Source organism: Haliotis asinina, chromosome 10 (genome assembly GCF_037392515.1).
Source record: "Haliotis asinina isolate JCU_RB_2024 chromosome 10, JCU_Hal_asi_v2, whole genome shotgun sequence".
In the NCBI taxonomy this organism is placed as follows: Eukaryota; Metazoa; Mollusca; class Gastropoda; order Lepetellida; family Haliotidae; genus Haliotis; species Haliotis asinina.
Genome location: NC_090289.1, coordinates 29053044 through 29070140, shown reverse-complemented (window position 1 = coordinate 29070140; position 17097 = coordinate 29053044). Strand labels below are relative to the sequence as shown.

General features: G+C 38.5%; 2 protein-coding genes across 3 annotated transcripts in view; one reads left to right on the top strand and one right to left on the bottom strand.

Annotated features, from left to right (window-relative positions):
* The window catches only part of LOC137297997 (cilia- and flagella-associated protein 65-like), a 31468-nt gene extending 24947 nt beyond the window's left edge, over window positions 1–6521 (top strand). Inside the window, exons 35-43 of the mRNA XM_067830015.1 lie at window positions 267–410; window positions 691–807; window positions 1219–1362; window positions 1563–1643; window positions 2340–2542; window positions 3259–3387; window positions 4087–4375; window positions 4993–5123; window positions 5526–6521. Coding sequence (XP_067686116.1) covers window positions 267–410; window positions 691–807; window positions 1219–1362; window positions 1563–1643; window positions 2340–2542; window positions 3259–3387; window positions 4087–4375; window positions 4993–5123; window positions 5526–5688 — 1401 coding nt within the window. The 3' untranslated portion in view covers window positions 5689–6521. The remainder of the gene's footprint in view (window positions 1–266; window positions 411–690; window positions 808–1218; window positions 1363–1562; window positions 1644–2339; window positions 2543–3258; window positions 3388–4086; window positions 4376–4992; window positions 5124–5525) is intronic.
* Window positions 6522–12548: 6027 nt separating this feature from the next.
* Window positions 12549–17097, bottom strand: part of LOC137298361 (advillin-like) — a 53850-nt gene continuing 49301 nt past the window's right edge. For both annotated transcript variants that reach the window (XM_067830582.1, XM_067830583.1), the window contains one exon: window positions 12549–15976. In XM_067830582.1, coding sequence (XP_067686683.1) covers window positions 15863–15976 — 114 coding nt within the window. In that variant the 3' untranslated portion in view covers window positions 12549–15862. The remainder of the gene's footprint in view (window positions 15977–17097) is intronic.

Here is a 17097-nt window from a genome sequence, read left to right as displayed (position 1 = left end):
AACCAAACTCTATTTCTACTGAGTTTGTGATAGTTATCTGCAAATATCTGCAACACAATAGCTATTGTTTTCATTGTTTAGTTCTCAATAAAACTTGTTTATAGAGCAAGCTGGGGCTGGTTTTACAAAGATTACAACTAATGAATGTTTAAACTAAAGATGATATTCATTATCCATGGATCTTGGTTTCATTAAGTAACATGATTTAGGATCATGTATCAGTTTGTGATGCTGGTAAGAGTATAAGTGTTGTGCTGATGTTACAGCTGGTGTACCTGTCCCGAGAGCGTATCTCCTTCAACAACATGCCTCTCTTCAGTCTTGCAAGGCAGATGGTGTTTGTCATAAACAAATCCCAACATCGGCCAGTGTCCTTTGAATGGCATGTCACATCTCAAGCCGACAGCAAGGTAGGGTTTGTGATAAAAGTGGCACAGGAATTCTGAGAATTCTGTAAATTGAAATATACGAACGAACTGTGGATTAGGTTCAATACATTATATTTAACAAGAAGTATGTTTGACTTAAAGCTATTTGAACTGTGTGTACCTGATAGGTTTTTATCTGAATTATAGACGTTCTTCTGTTCACATTTTGTTGGCCTAGCTGAATTGATAACTTGAAAGAATGTTAAGACCAAGTTCAGACCTGTTTGATCAGACCTACTACAAGATTCCTGTGTTTGTCCAGTATCTGTCCATCTCACCGGTCAGAGGTCAGTTGGAACCTGGGGGTACTGGGATGTGCAGAGTAACCTTCCTTGCTGCTGGGGTGCCATCATTCTATGACCTTGATCTTGTGTGTGAGGTAAGGCTTTCCTTACAACATATATCATGGATATGTGTGAAAATGTGTTGAAAATATTACTTAAAACAATTTATATAGGCTTATGTATGGAATATTTGCGTATATACTCCTTTCTCTGAGAACAGTCTAGTAGTCTGTGTTTCTTCAGTTGAGGGGCATAGCCTTTGATATTCCAGACATGAAAACCTGTGTCCTGTTTCACGAAATGATCACAAATGTGATTGCAACTCCCATACTTTAACATAGTCTTATGACAGATCGATTTGTGAAACGAGACCCTGATTTGATTATGTTAGAGCCTGAATAAAACATGCAGCCCTTGGGATGATGATGATGATGATGATGATGATGATGATGATGATGATGATGACGACGATGATGACGATGGTGGTGGTGGTGGTGCTATTACAGGTAACAGATGAATATGAGATGGGAGAGTACAGGAAAAGTCTAGCTGACTGGGAGGCAGAGAAGGAACGTCAGAGACAAGAGTTTGTCATCACAGAAAATGACCTCAATGCTGACCTCAGACTGACAGATGATGTGGAGGTGGTGGTAAGTCATTGGAAAGATTTGAAATCATCCTGATAGTGATGTGTCTTGTCTAGTTATAGTTTGAATATTTTGAACAACCAAAAGAAAATTTGACCACTGTAGAATCATGTTGTTAACTGGTTACATGATAAAAGATAACTGATTTAATGAATATAACATGAGTAAAGTTTGATGATGAGCACATACTGTATCTATGACAGGAGCGCCCCTCATCCCGCCTCGCGTCTCTGGACGACTACCGGTCAACACCCAGCCCGGACGGTGAAATGACCAGGTACAAGGTAAGTACATGCAGTCTTAGTAAATTTGGTCTCAGTGTTACACATTACATTCCTACACTGAGTATAACAAACCCTAGTAGGGGGGCACTTCGGAGAAAATAGCAATCGGAATCGTTCGTGTGCAAACCTGTTCCTGTCTCAAAGGTTACCTGATGCGACCTCCTAGGGTTTGTTAGACTCAGTATTAGTGTAGTTAGTGATTTTGAGAGTTAATACTTACACTGTTAGTACATGCTATTGAAGTCCTCATGCTTCTCCATGGCTGCTTGTCCAGTCATTGCTTTATTAGTTAGAGGCAGATTACTGTTGTGTTGACAATTCATGCAAAGACTTGTCACCACCCACTAGTTAAATATATTCATTTCTTTCACACATTTTTTGCATTATTGCTCAAAGCTGCGTCTCTGATATGTATCAATAATCAATGGGCATTTATTAATGATTATTAATCTCTGTGATATATATCAATAACCAGCCAAGACTAGAAAATATGAGATCTGGAAGAATGAGATTCATAAGGTGATAATTATAGAACATGCAGAACTTGACTCTCTAGTTCACTGGATCACTGTTTAGTGTCTGTTTGTATCTCCATAGTGTATGGCAGCTAGTGTATAGAAAAGCACATATTGACAAGGATTGTATCTTGATAAACACTCCTTTACATGCTTTACTGATAGAGTGTGTGTGTTGTAGACACTACCTCCCATCAAGCAGAAGTCTTCTGATGAGGTGAAGGCAGAAGAAAGACGGAGGAAGAGGAAGGAGAAGGAATTATGGGAAAAACCAGTCCCACCTCGCCCCTTCCTGCTCCACCTAGGTCTGACGGCACGCACACACGATGTGCGAGAGTTCCAGGAGAACTTCCCTGATGACTACAGGAAGTTCTACATAGACAGGTTAGAATACACTGTTTATTGTTGAAAGCCCCAATCTGCAATATTCCAGCTATGTGGGGGCAGTCAGTAAATAAGAGACAGTTCAGTGATCAAGAGCATGAGCATCAATTTACACAATTGGGATACAATAACATATCTCATCCAAGTCAATATTCTCACCATCAAATTCTGTTAGTCATCAGTTACAACAAGCATGTTAATGTGAAAACCAATTCTAGCCCACATCTCGGGTTTGATTTTATGATACTGGTGATCTGGATCTGTGATTTGGTTGATGGTGTAGTAGTGATAGAAATTAACTCAGAAGTTTGTCTGGGCGAATTAGAACCATACTACTGGTTGCCCGCTGTCATTGCTGATTATAAAGATGGTGTTTAATATAAAATGAGCTGTTTTGGGTTTTTTTTGTCTGAAAATAAGGTTAATTTTTATGACTGTCGTAGGGTTCTAAACTAAAGGTGCATATTGTTTCGGATAAGATCATTCATGTGATTGTCTGCCTAATGTGAAATTTAACAATCATCACCTGAAATATTGCTGAGTGGGACATCAAACTAAAGCTTTCAGAGTGCCAAATAAAATGTGACTCTCGGTCACTGCTTGACCTGGCATGAAAGGATTCATTGACAGGTCACTGTCTTATCGCTGACTGCAATTTTAAGCAAACTTCATTAACCACTGATCATCATACTGACTGCACATATACTTCTCCACAGGTCTCTGAGTGAGAAGCTGAGCAAGGCTTCAGAGAAGAAGCAGGAGGAGATGACAGTTGTCACAAACACCATCCAGTGCAACCAGGCTGAGGCCAACATCATCTCAGGCGTCCTCAGCAATGTCCTCAGGTAACTCCAGGATGTATTTTGAAGTATCATCAACTTCCAAGAAATGGTGCTTTTGATGTTTCATCGAGACAGGTGGTAGCTGTCACCCTAAAGTAATTGTATGTTTCAAAGAGAGATGACAAAACTTGTCAACTTACTTATCGTCACAGTAGTGATGTTTTGGTTTAGCTTCTGATACTGTTTTAAAGTATATGAAGCTGTACGGAACGTCGCTACTATGAAAATGAAGTTGATCATTAACTTTTGTTATCTCTATACCACCAACTTCTATGATGCCACTCAAACAAATGTTTCATAGAGTAAGATGATAATGATCTCATCTCAGGGATATAAACATGAATGTTTTTATCTATGTTTCAACTATCAGGCCCATAATAACTTTCACTTTCTTTGAAGCCTGTGAAGATGAAATAGGTCTTTTGTAACCCATGCTTGCCACAAAAAGGCGACTTTGCTCGTTAGAAGAGGCAACTAACGGAATCGGGTGCACAGGCTCACTGGCTTGGTTGACATGTAATCTGTGCACAGTTGTGCAGATCGATGCTCATACTGTCGATCACTGGATTGTCTGATATAGGTAATATAATGCTGAGTGTGGCGTAAAATTAAACTCACTCGTTTTCCCGATCCATCATATATTGTAATACTTCTCATATGTATTACTGATAATGTTGACCGTCTTTTGTCCACTGTTACCAGAGGCCTGTTGGACGATGCATATTTCCAAGAAGCAGTCAAGAAAGTGTCCAAGGAAGAGATCCCCTACTTCAGACAATTTGGTCAGCGACCAAAGACGGCGCCACCTTCTGCTAAAGATTCTGAAAGACAAGTAGGGTCCAGACATAATTCAGTTGCAGGTACGCCTGTCAGGGAAACCACCAGCCAAGAAGGGGGCAGTCGTGCATCATTGGTATCAGTGGAGGATGCTGTGAGGACCCCTAACAGTGTAGAGAGCAGGATGTCATCAGTCAGTCTGCACAGTCAGAAGGTTAGTGGCTCTGAGATTGAGATATTGCCCTGTGGGGCTGGACAGTTCCATCCTGTGATTGTTGGTGGCAGCTCACAATATCGATCAGTGGATTGTCTGGTCATCACCGTTGTTTACAGGAAATCTTTATGTAAATTGAGTATTGCTGAGTGTTCCATTGGACAAAGTTTAAGATATTTGGGATGGGAGTGTTCTGTGTTAGTTGTGTGAGATAACAGAAGTGCGGATAGAGTGATTGCAGTGTGTGACCTTGGCCCTGTTCAAGACTGCGCGGCAGTTTTAGTCATCAATATGCAAAGATTACATTATGCAACAGCTCCCAGCTGTAGTGACAGTGTATCTTTTCAGTTGTGTGGTTCATATCATTTTTTTCAGCAGGGGTGGGGAGTGAACACTCTTGAGAAAAACAGGGGTGCACACTTCATTTTCACATGTTCTCACAGCTTATTTAAAATATACTTTCAGGACAAAAGATGAGGTGTGCAACCCTGCTCCCTACCTCTGGATCCGCCTATGCATATATGGCTGTCATGTTGCCATGATTCTGTATTTGTGTTGTCCAGGATTCTGTATGCATATTTTCATGTTTTCTATGATTCTGTATTCATGTTGTTCAGGATTCTGTGACAGCTGGAAGTGTGCAGTCCTCTGTCCGATCAGCAGCTCAATCACAGCATCCATCCCGCACTGATTCCAAACGTGCCATGGAACTTGAAAAGCAAACTCATCAGAAACAGGCTATCAAGAAGTAAGTGAAACATCCACTGCACAATGATGGTTCGTGATCTAGATAAGTAGATATGTTTACACTGAACTCTAACGCTGAATGTAGTTTTTTTCCATTTATCTTGCTTCTAATCATACTTCATGGTATTTTTATATCAATATGGACATATCTTTATATATAGAAAAAACATATATCAAATGATATGGTCAACAATTTACTTTTAAGTGAACTTTTATTAACATATTACTTTTTACAGTCGGTTTTGATATTTTGTATCTAACCTCCTTAGAGTTCTTGAAAAGACCTCAAATTGGATTCAGACCTGTTGGAATATCACTGTCTGACTTAAAACCCTCTTTTTCTCCTAATGCTTGTGCTGTGAATTCATTCTGAGACACTGTACTGATTACTGTCCCTTTCCAGAACTTCTGAGTTTGGCAACTGTTTGGAATCTGTGCTGGAGAACACCCTCTTGAACATCATGACAGAAGCCCTGTCTGAAGAATTCAACATCACAGCTCGTCCACGCTTCATCGCTCTTCCTAATCGTCCATCCTCAGTCAGCAGTCGGACTGGGCGACTCTGAACACTCACAGTGATGACTCACTGTCAACCCAATAGTGTTCAGAACTCTGTACAATTGGAAAAACACAACAGAAATGTTTTAACCTACTGGATTGGAAGTTATCTTGTCTGTGATGTGTCAACTTGAAACTGAGCCTGTATATATAATTTAGTGTAATGATATTGTATATAACCATTTTCATATTGAACCAAACTGTAGTAATAGAATATGATGATGTATTGTTGAAATGCGAATTCCTGAAAACTATTCTTCATTTTCTGTTGAAATGTATGACTGATGATTAATTCAGTGTTGCCATTACGTTATGATTGTTTTCCTCATTCGGCTGGTGTGGTGTCAGGTTGTTGTGACATTAATCCTTAGTTTTCCATATTTTTCATAATTTTTTTTCTTTTGCAACATATATCAAGAACTGGATAAAAACTAATCATTTCAGTTCAATATTACATGATAATCTGTTGTATAGTTTGATAATTTGACAAAAGCAGAATTTCTTGAATCTGAACAACCATTTCTCAGAGAATGTGAACGTATTCTTCGACCGATCATGGAAGCTCAGTTTCTTTTAAAGAAGTAAGATTGAAATATATATAGAATTGCTTTTCAAAATGTGATAAACATCATATCTTTGACTGTATTCATGTTGATATTGAGACAGTCTGTTTTCTTTCCAATTCCCAGTTGTATTGTACAGTATAATATATCGAAGTCTGTGATACGTTCCTGCTAGTATTCCTGTACATAACAGTATTTGTTCCTGTTACATTTACAACCATGATCCGTCCAGCTTGGTGTGTAGACTGAAGAAGGAATAAACAAGTACCATTTTATCACTGTTCAGTCTTGGTACTACTGCCTGATAATAACTCTATAAAGTTGCAAATGGATTCAACTACCTGAAAAAATATTTCACGGAGTGCCTGAGAAGTTCTGATGAACTGTGAAGGATGTATGGCAAATACATATAAGTTACAATACAAGACTTTTCAGGTTTACAGGTTACATTTGAACCCTATTAGAGAACCAGTCTGTCGTGGTGATAGTAATGCTTGCTGGTGGTAGTGGTTAATTTTTACAATAATTCGGGAAAGAATGAAATAATGTGACCTGTGCAGGAAAGAGGAAATGAGGAAGGCCAAGGACAGCAAGAACATTAACTTCCAAGTGAAAGGTCACATGCAACGTAAAACACAACTTTGCAGATTCAGTATGAACTTACCAAAACAAATCATCAAAAATGCCAAACGATTTCAAACGATTCACTGATTTTTCCCCAGCGCTGGGGGAAAAAGTGATTTCAACAGCTATGCTGCACTCATAATGCATGCGCAGTGGATAGGTTCGCAGAGCTTGAAACAGTATGCCTGCCTGCAGTATGAGGTTATGAGCTGTAGTCTAATCTTGGTTGTGTACATAAACAAGTAAATAATCTACTTGTTACATAAAAAGACCATGTTGATTGTGATAAGCACACTGTCACAGAGAGAACTGAATGTTTGGTTTATTGACACCTATATGTCTGCCTGCCTGTCTGCTGATGACAATATGCAAAGCACAACTTCAATTACTGACCATTTGCAATTTGAAATCAACACCTATCGGGCTTACAAGCCATACACAAAGAGCCGCTGAGCATATTGGCAAATGAACCAGTGACCAATGACAAGGCTTTGTTACACATGAGTGCACACGCACTGGCCCTGACTGGGTTCGGTATCGTGGCTGCTTCGTTTTAAGGGAGGTAAACCCAAGCACAAAATACTGCACTTTTGATTTGCGATTATATGCTTATAATTTTGTTTATTTGTTTTTTCACAATCAACAATGCATTTTACATATCATGAACAAGTGATAATTGTCTTTTAATTATGTATGTGACCTTTAAATGAGATAGACACATCAGTAGGAGAGGCACAAGTTCTCGCACAAGACAGGAACAAATGGAGAGAGTGTGTTGCAGCCTTATGTTCCAAAAGAGACGAAGAGGATTAAGTGCTCCTATTCAAACTGCAGGAATTACAAACACCAGAAGGAAATCGAACCAGGCAACATTTAAGCATGCAACAGAGTGGCTAGATATTGAAATGCTTCTGAGAAAAAATTCTGGATCGTCCAAGATCAGGAAGACCTTCAACTGCTGCAGTTCCTAATATTTGACAAATTAAACCCAAATATAAAAATACCAAGTCAGTCCTTATCATTAAATGAAAGCTTGAAGCCATGTGGTATTTGCAATAGATTGTCTCCAAACAACTGTATACAGGAAAGAAGATGAAAATGATAGACATTCAAGACTGAGGAGTGCCCCCTCTTGCATGTAACACGAGCAGATGACATATTCATGTACATAATTTTACACATCCACAAAGTCATTAGCTAATCTTCAGAGAGTAGCTTCTGGACAAGGTTTTTAGGATGCATCAGTCGAGGCAAGAGACGAAAAGAACAGGCAGGCTAAAACAAACTAGAACAAATATGTCAGCTGAAGGAAGATATTTCAAATGACATGGTAAGTAACCATCCAATTCAAATGTTGGTTTCTTGAAAATGGGTTAGTAAAGGCAGTCTGTACAATGCAAGTTAAAAATTAAACCTGAAGACATGAAGTTTTTGGAACCCTGGGGCTCCTTTCACAAAGCAACTTTTACCAAGGTTAACCTTAACTCCCATTTGTTAACACTACACTACACTAAGGTTACATTGGACTTAGGAATGTTAAAGAATGGGACCTTAGTTAACCCTAGGTTAAGCTTAGTAAAGGTTGCTTTGTGAAAGGAGACCCTGGTGAACAAGCAGTAGGATCTGAATATAAAAGGGTATTTGTTTTTCATTCCTTCTCACTATCTGTCCTTGAAGGATGGTTTTGGTCAATACAGATAATATACCATCAATACAATCTAAATATCTTCTTCGTTGATGATACATTCTGTCACGTCCAAAAGTTCAGTTATCTTGGATTATCACTCCCTGATGAAAGGCACAGCCATTATTGGCCAGTATTATGCACATGTGCATCGGATGCATAGGTAATTGCATGAGAATAACAGCTAAATTTGGAGGAACATTCTCTAAAGGTGGTTTGTTCTACCAGGACAATGCACCTGTGCTCACATCAGTTGTCACTGCTTCAATGTACTGGTTCTGTCTCTGAAGTACATGAACATCTTCCATGTTCACCAGATTCAAAATATGCAAAATATTTCTCTTAAGGACTTACACCACCAGACGGAAGTATTCCTCACCTGTGACATCCAAACATCATTGGCAGTGAGTGAATTTAGTCTTACACTACTTTTAGCAATATTCCAGCAATATCAATGATAAATGGAATCTACCTCATGCCATGGAAGCCTTGGTCGGGATGCAAATCGCCATTTGAAAACCACCATCAACTAGACGCCTGTACCATAACTGTAACGGCTTCTCCATCATTCTGTTATCACTGGTAGATGTCGTCTACAGGTTCCTGTGGATAGATGTTGGTGGGATGGGCCACATGTTTGATGCCTAGATATTCTATGCATTGGAGCTTAAAGAATGCACTGAAGACGAAACCATCAACTTCCCCAGGTCTGAACCACTCCCATACGACGACACTGACAGGCGATGCATCCTTCTGGGGCTTTTGCCCTCAGAAAGCACCTCATGAAGCCATACTCCAGATCAAACCTCACAGAAGGAGAATAGTGTTCAACTGCAGGATATCCAGAGCACGCAGAGTTGTTGAGAATGTCATTTTCATCTTGGAATATCGCTGGCAATGCCTTCTGTCTACACTGCAACAAGGGCTAGATCTTCACAATGTCATGAGGACAAGAGTACACTGCCTACCAGGATGCACTTGCAGACAGAGAAGACGATGACCACTACCATTATCCCTGGTCAGTGGCGTCAGATGGCCAACTGGCATGATTTGACCAATGCGATGGGTCCCAACAGAGACATTGTAGAGGCCAAGAAACAGGGAGAGTATCTTAAACCCTACTTCAACAGCAAAGTGGGACATACTGTTTGGCAACCATGTCATCAGACAAGTGTAATTGTGTGAAGATGGATGGATACAAGTATCTTCATATGTAATATGCACACTAGACTCTTGACGCAGTATCACCTCACGCAGTGGACTCTTTATGTATGCTGTCATTGTAAATTATTGTGATATGAATTCGCATTTTTGCATTTACTCCTTCTTGCTTTAAAATGTAGTCTAAAGTTTGCTTTGTCACGTTTTCCTTACAAGTTACAGTTATGTTGGGTTTTGAAGCTTCAGACTTATGTGTTTGTAGCAGCCACAAAATTACCAAGTCCCGTTCTGGGATTCGAACGACGGATCTGAAGTCGGACGTCTTGTCCACATGACCAAAGAGGTTAACCCCGTCACCAAGCTGACAAGGTAAGGATGTCATCTGTGGGATGACTCCACTCCCTGCTACATGTTGATAGTTGGACATCACCATTCCGTGCCTTCCATGTGTGAGTGAGAGTATTCCGTTTTCATCTGCAGAAGAAAGAATATGGGGGAACAGAAGAAACTCCTTCCCTGGAGGAAAGGCGAGGGAGATGAGGAATATTTAGCGGATGCAACAATTTTTGCTTCTGTAATTATGTCATGGCCCAGTGACATGTGGGTATTAGAGTTCTTCCCATTCAACCATCCCAAATAACATTTATAAACTCATATATTACAGAACTATTAACAAAACCTACCACAATAATTATTAGAGGACTCAGAAAAAAACTAAAAGTCCCCAAATTAAATACAATATGTAGGGTTGAACCACATGTTACCTCTCTTAATCTGAGGAAGAAATAATATGGGGAACGGAAGGAACTCTTTCTGGGAATGCATCATCTACATCGCGAACACGTGAGGACTACATATAATCACAAGCTGGAACCAAGGTTAATGACGCTTTGACCAGAGAGAATCAAATCACTTCCAACATACCACCAACATTCAATGTCATGTTCATTAAATCTGATCTTTCTTGGTAAGTGTTGACATCATTATGATAGCCTATTCTACTAGTATTCATAAATTTTGCACAAAGGTAATATCAAATATACTTACATGAGGACTATAATCAACCTTTCTGTATGTGGTATGTTACATATGTGGAGATTGTCAGTGATAGAGACTTATCAATGACACAACTTGCCATTGGATGGTTGAGCTGAGGTAAGCTTACAACAAAGGCATGTTATGTAATTGTGGCTTGGCCGTTTGTCTTTGTTGAAGATGAGCACAAAGTGATCAGTTCCAGGTCAGGAGTGGTTATGAAGGGATATGGTAATGTTACAGGTGGTACAGTTATAGGTTATGGTTGTCAGTCATGATCTAGAGGACTGAGAATAACAAAGTGACAGGCATAGTAAGTAATTCTCATAATTTTCATAGATATAAACTGACAAGCAAAAGAAACTACACTGATTGTGTATCTTTCAATAAGATAAAAATATCAAAACCTTTTGATGAAATGGAAAATGTATGTTGGGTAAGAGTTCCGCCCGTAACCACCGCCTAAGACGAATCATTTATTCATTATGATTGAGGTTTCAGGGTTAGGATCTGGGTTTGCCTTGCCAAACAGTGTCTTTGCAATATGGCTGTTGGAAACACCCATTTGTGACGTTCCTGTGTCCTGTTCTCATTGCCCCAAATGTCAATCTTGTCATTTTCTTGTGAGATTTTTGTCAAGTGATTGTTTAGTCTTCACGACAAACAGGTTTTATACCCTCTGTACAAACGGAACAATAATCACGATCTTGTGAAAATTCATACAAAACGCATACAGATGATTTGGGCAGCATTTTGCCAAATGAAACATGATGGTTGTGTTCTATACAATCAATGCTTCTCAATAATTTTACTAGTTAAAAAGCAAGTTTTGGAATGCAGTAATAATTACACTAGTGTACTTTCTTTTGCTTGTCAGTTTATTAAATATATTTACTTTCATACAAACTATATCCATCCTTACTACATGGTCTGAGAGTTTCTAGAACTTCAGTCCTGCCCGCAACAAAGCACCTGTGATACACCTTAGGTAGCGAGTCTGTTCAAACCCAGAAAATGGGTACCCGGTGGGAAAAGCCACGTGACCATTAACCTTCTAGCAGCTTGGGTTATCTGGGGTAATAATAATCAGATCGAGCGTTAGTGCTTTGAGCATGTGCCTTCTATATGGAAAAGACCCACTGTCACTTCAAGGGGCCGTGGGGTAGCCTAGTAGTTACAGTGTTCACTCGTCAAGCCAAAGACATGGTTTGATTCCACACAAGGGTACAATGTCTGTACCCTGTGATAAGAGTTCCGCCTGTACCCCTACCTCAATCAAAAACTGAACATACAAAGTAACATGCACAGCTTGCCCTGAATATACATTCAATAAGGCAGAACAGGTATAAAAAACAATCAATGAACTTACTTCAGAGTTGGAATAGAGAATGACTCCCTTGGAGCAAATTTACTATGTAAAAGAAGAGCACGGACACAACTCTTTCCAAGTCCATTTGTTTTCCCTTGCCATATTGCTGGAATATTGCTAAAAGCGATATCATTATTATCATAACTACATCATTATTAGTACATCAGGTTCATGTTTGAAGAACAGAGATGTAAACCTACCAGTGAGTACGTCCATGTGGTAACAATCCAATAGTCAGAGTCTGCCTGAGGGATATTTTACCATAACTACTGTTCCCAGATGTGATATCTGTGGATATGAACCTTTTCTAAGTGAGGAGATGATGAACAATTGAATGACCAAGTATGGTAGCACTATTAATGCATTCACTTTCTGTCACATGTTCTTGGTGAGGATTACTGTTACTACCAACAAACAACAAGTCTGGTTACATTCTTTGTATTTTTTAATAATGTAAGAAGCACATTCCTGTTTACAGTGTGTATGCATCTAGATACAGACTGAGTACAGGAAGATCTCAAAGTATGGACGTGAAAAGTAGTGTATATAATGACTGTGTGATAAGAACAGTGGACAGTGAAAACTTGCACAGTCACAGCAAGTTACACAGTGTCAGTTTCCCAAAACCGACATCTTGCACCAAGAGAACCCCTTATGTCAAGGACAACCTATACTGTTGGGATGTTCCTGAAAGTGACAACCAGTATACTCAGGGCATTTTTGAATCTGCCAACCTGTAGAGTCAGAACTCTCCTGAAAGTGACAACCTGTAAAACCACAGATTTACTTGTAGTCTGATGTCAAATCTACAGACTGATGTCTATAAGCAATATTCTGCTGGCAAACCCAACAAGCTCCTTGTGTTTTAGAGCAGCTTTGTACCACTGTCCACTGACAGTCATCTGTACCCAATTAAGGCTGTAATCTTATATATGTTTCTCTTTGAAGGTATGACATTTAGCAGTAATCGACACAGTAAACTGAAATAAACACATTCACAATGGACTGATCTCTTGAATGCCTATTTTTGGGGATAGTTTATTGCCAGTTTAGATTTTGCACCAGTCTACAGTGGTGAAAAAAATACATTGACCCAGCAAGTGACAAGATCGAGTCTCATATAGTACTGGTGACAATATCATTTAGAAAACAACTGATCTATTTGTGTGTGAGAAATATCAGCACAGGCATGTACATGTTATTCCAAACTAACAACATTATTTCCATACAAGGTAGCAACACCTATAATATTAAACATCTTCCTTATCAGTGTCACAAGTTACAGCAAAACTTTACCTTTCATATGTGATGGTATGATAAAGTCGGTCTTGCCATTCTAATCATATCTAGCCACAAACATGGCTATAAGCCCTAGATCTAGGAATCTGGTGTCTCAGATCTAGCCATACACAGACTCAGATATACCTATAGGCCTTTAGATCTAACAATCTGGTGTTTCACATCTTGCCATGCACAGCCTCAGATATACCTTTAAGCCTTGGATCTAGCAATCTGGCGTCTCAGATCTAGCCATACTCAGCCTTGGATGCAGCCATTCACAGCCCAAAATATAGCCATAAGCCATCTTAGATCCAGCCAGAGGTTGTTTCAGATCTATCCATACACATCCTCAGATTCAGCCATACGCCATCTCATCTACCCACAGGTGTCTGATCTAGCCACAAGTCACCTCATCTAGCCATAAATGGCCTCTGATCTAGTCACAAGCCATTTCATCTAGCCATAGATGGCCTCTGATCTAGCCACAAGCCATCTTACCTAGCTATACATGGCCTCAGATCTAGTCTTTCACAGATCTACTGAAATGATTATGCATAAAGTCCATATACACGTCTACAAATATTATGATATATATGCATATACCTGACAGTTTTCATGGTGAATATTCACTAAAAAAAGATCAAGTTAGATTCATCCTGCTAGACATCATTCCCTATAGATGGCATCATTTCACAACTGTGTATATCATAACAAATTTGATATCATTAAGTGTCAAATACCTACAGTGGAAGATCATGTTTTAAATGATTACCAAAAATGAAGGTGAGATTCTTTAGCAATGTCTACCCTGGTTGAATATTTTCCAAGATATTTTACACATGAAAAACATTTTGCCTCTCGTCTCACAACAGTTCCACTTGATGACAATTTCAAAGATTTCAAAAAACAACATACCTATGAAGTGTGTAAAAAAATATGTATATACCAAATATTGGAAGAGAAAAACAAATTGAAACTTCATGCAGTGAAACATCAATAATTAAATGGTGATAACGGACATTTGTAATCTTAACATTACACTGCCAACACCCAGTACATATTGCTGAGCAAACAGACATCTGAGTGTTATTTTGTTTAAAATCCTGTAACAATTAAATGCTTGAACTGTGTAAACAAAAGCAACAATCAGCAGTCTCAGAATGACAACAATGCAGTCACATTGACAAAGTAAGATGCATAACCTATAAGTGAAGTGATATCACCCCAAAATTAGGTAAATACATTATGTACATGAAGAAATTTAGAAATAGGTAATGATTATACAATGTTATGTTCTCTCACGCTAAAAAATAACATACTTGGTTTCCAGGCATAAAAAACCTCACTTCAAGCTGTACTGATTAATGTTCAAATTATTTTCCGATGAAAAATTACATAAAAAAGGTGAAATTGCCTGAAAACCAAATATTAAGTGTTTGCTTTTCGTTAAATCTATCCACATTATGAGTGACAAATTACTCTTCACAAACTAAACATACATTCTTGGATTGTTCTGTACTGTGTCTATTGAGCAAAATGGGTAACAAATCACAATATAAAACTGTGAGCAAGTTAATCAGTGAGGACTTAATATTTTTTAATAATGTCCAACACAAAACATTATGTATCAAAATAATGAGAATGAGGTAAAACAAAATATCAGGCTTTCACAGAACTGATAATATTCTTAAACTGGTGAAAAGTAATAAATTTAAGAATATTTGGAATGAATTCAGTAGGTTGGAATGACATCAGCAAATAGAAATAAACAATATTCACATCTACCTATGGAGGAGAAAATTATACTTACAAAAGAAGCTATTTTTCCCTGGATACAGAAATGAATTGGCTAAAAATATAAAACCTACCAAGAAACTTTCAAAACAGTATGCAGTGGTAGAATTATTAGAAGGTTTCTGTGAGACAGAATTTAGCAATAAATGTGTATCCAAGTAATAACATATTTCAGCAGTAAATACTAGGTGTAGATTGCACACAATTACAATATTGACATAGTAAACATGGATGTGTAAAACTAAAAGTACATACAGCTGGTTTCTGTATATAAGAATATGTGGTCTTGGTAACTGAATGTCAGTCTGTAAATAGTATACAAATCTCTTCTCTATCTCTGTATCTAAAAAAATAAACAACCAATCAGAGTGCACCTGGCAGTGATAGGTCCTGATTGGTTATTTCAGCCAATCACAGAATACCATTATTTCATTCACTGTTGATTGGAATCTGCTGAACAGGACGTTACTCCATATTAATATATAACTGTATAAATACAATTCATGAAAGATATATGGTAATACTACTTCGTTCAAGTCATCTAACACTCCTTTTCTCGAATGAACTATTCCTGAAATAACCAAGGAGTTTTCCATTCAGCCAGGTAGGGGTGAAAGGTAATGAATGTACTGAGAACATAAGCATGTGTTATGCATTAGAGGTCACCAGGTCTAGAACAGTTGTAGGCCTTTTTTAATATGTTGTTGTTTCCATGCTGGCTTTTTGCTAAATTCTTCGTAACTACATTTGAAGACCTGCTTGAACTCATCAGAACTTAAATGAATCTGAAACAGAGATAAAATGAATTTGAGATGAATGACAGTTAAGACAAATCAGGAATATAAATGTGTTGCTAGTTGTGAGCGTGTGAGGGAAACAATTCTGCAATGGGCAGTATTACTTCTATACAACAGTAACCCACTAGTTGTTGGTAGCTGCAGGAATCAAAGATGGCAGTGTATGAAGATAAGCTGTAGACTCACTACATCTTTTCAGTGGAACACTATCCATGAATATGCGGGTTAGCAATGATCTTCAGTAGCCCATACTTGTCATAAGAGGTGACTAATGGGACTGCCGACCTGGTTCATACATCATATATCTCAACTGTGTAGATCAACGCTCATGCTGTGGATCAGTGGATTGTCGATTATTTACACACCTCTGCCATATAGCTGGAATATTGCTCAGCATGGCATAAAGCTAAACTCACTCACTCACTCAGTGTCACTCACTCACTCTCAGATGAACACTACACATTTTTGAGATGCTGAATTAGAAACACATTTGAAAAAGATATTGCATGTATGTATAAATAGTAATCATGACCAGCTTCTTTAATATTTATCATAAAGCCTTGGGGCTGAACTTGCTGCTTGAGAAAATAAACTCCAAGGTTCAAATCTAAGAACATTTTGTTTGTCGACCACCATGATGTTTCTGGATTGTGATGTAAACCTGACCTCACTCAGACACTCATAAACTAACTTATCGAACAAAGCTCTTTCAACCAAATGGATGAAAATCCCCATGGCTGACATTTAGTCCAAGCCTAGTACCCCTTTATGACTGGTTCATTAATGAGGTCAAGATGTGGAGTATGTCATTCCACGAAATTCTTTCACAGCCCATTAGCAGACTCTGGGGTGATGCTCTCCTTCACCCTGTGAACCATGGAGCTGTTGTATAAAGCAGTCTTAGCGCTAAGGTGAACGCACCTCCAATACCTTAACATAGACATATGTAGTCAAAGCACTAAGGTTGTTTTGTATAGCAGCACCCAGGTATTTCTGACCTCCCAGGCAGACAAAACCAAAGTACTATAAACATCAGTATCCAGTGTGCTTCTTTAGAGCAACATTGCTAAAACATACCAACCTCACTTTAACCATCCACAAACATATTA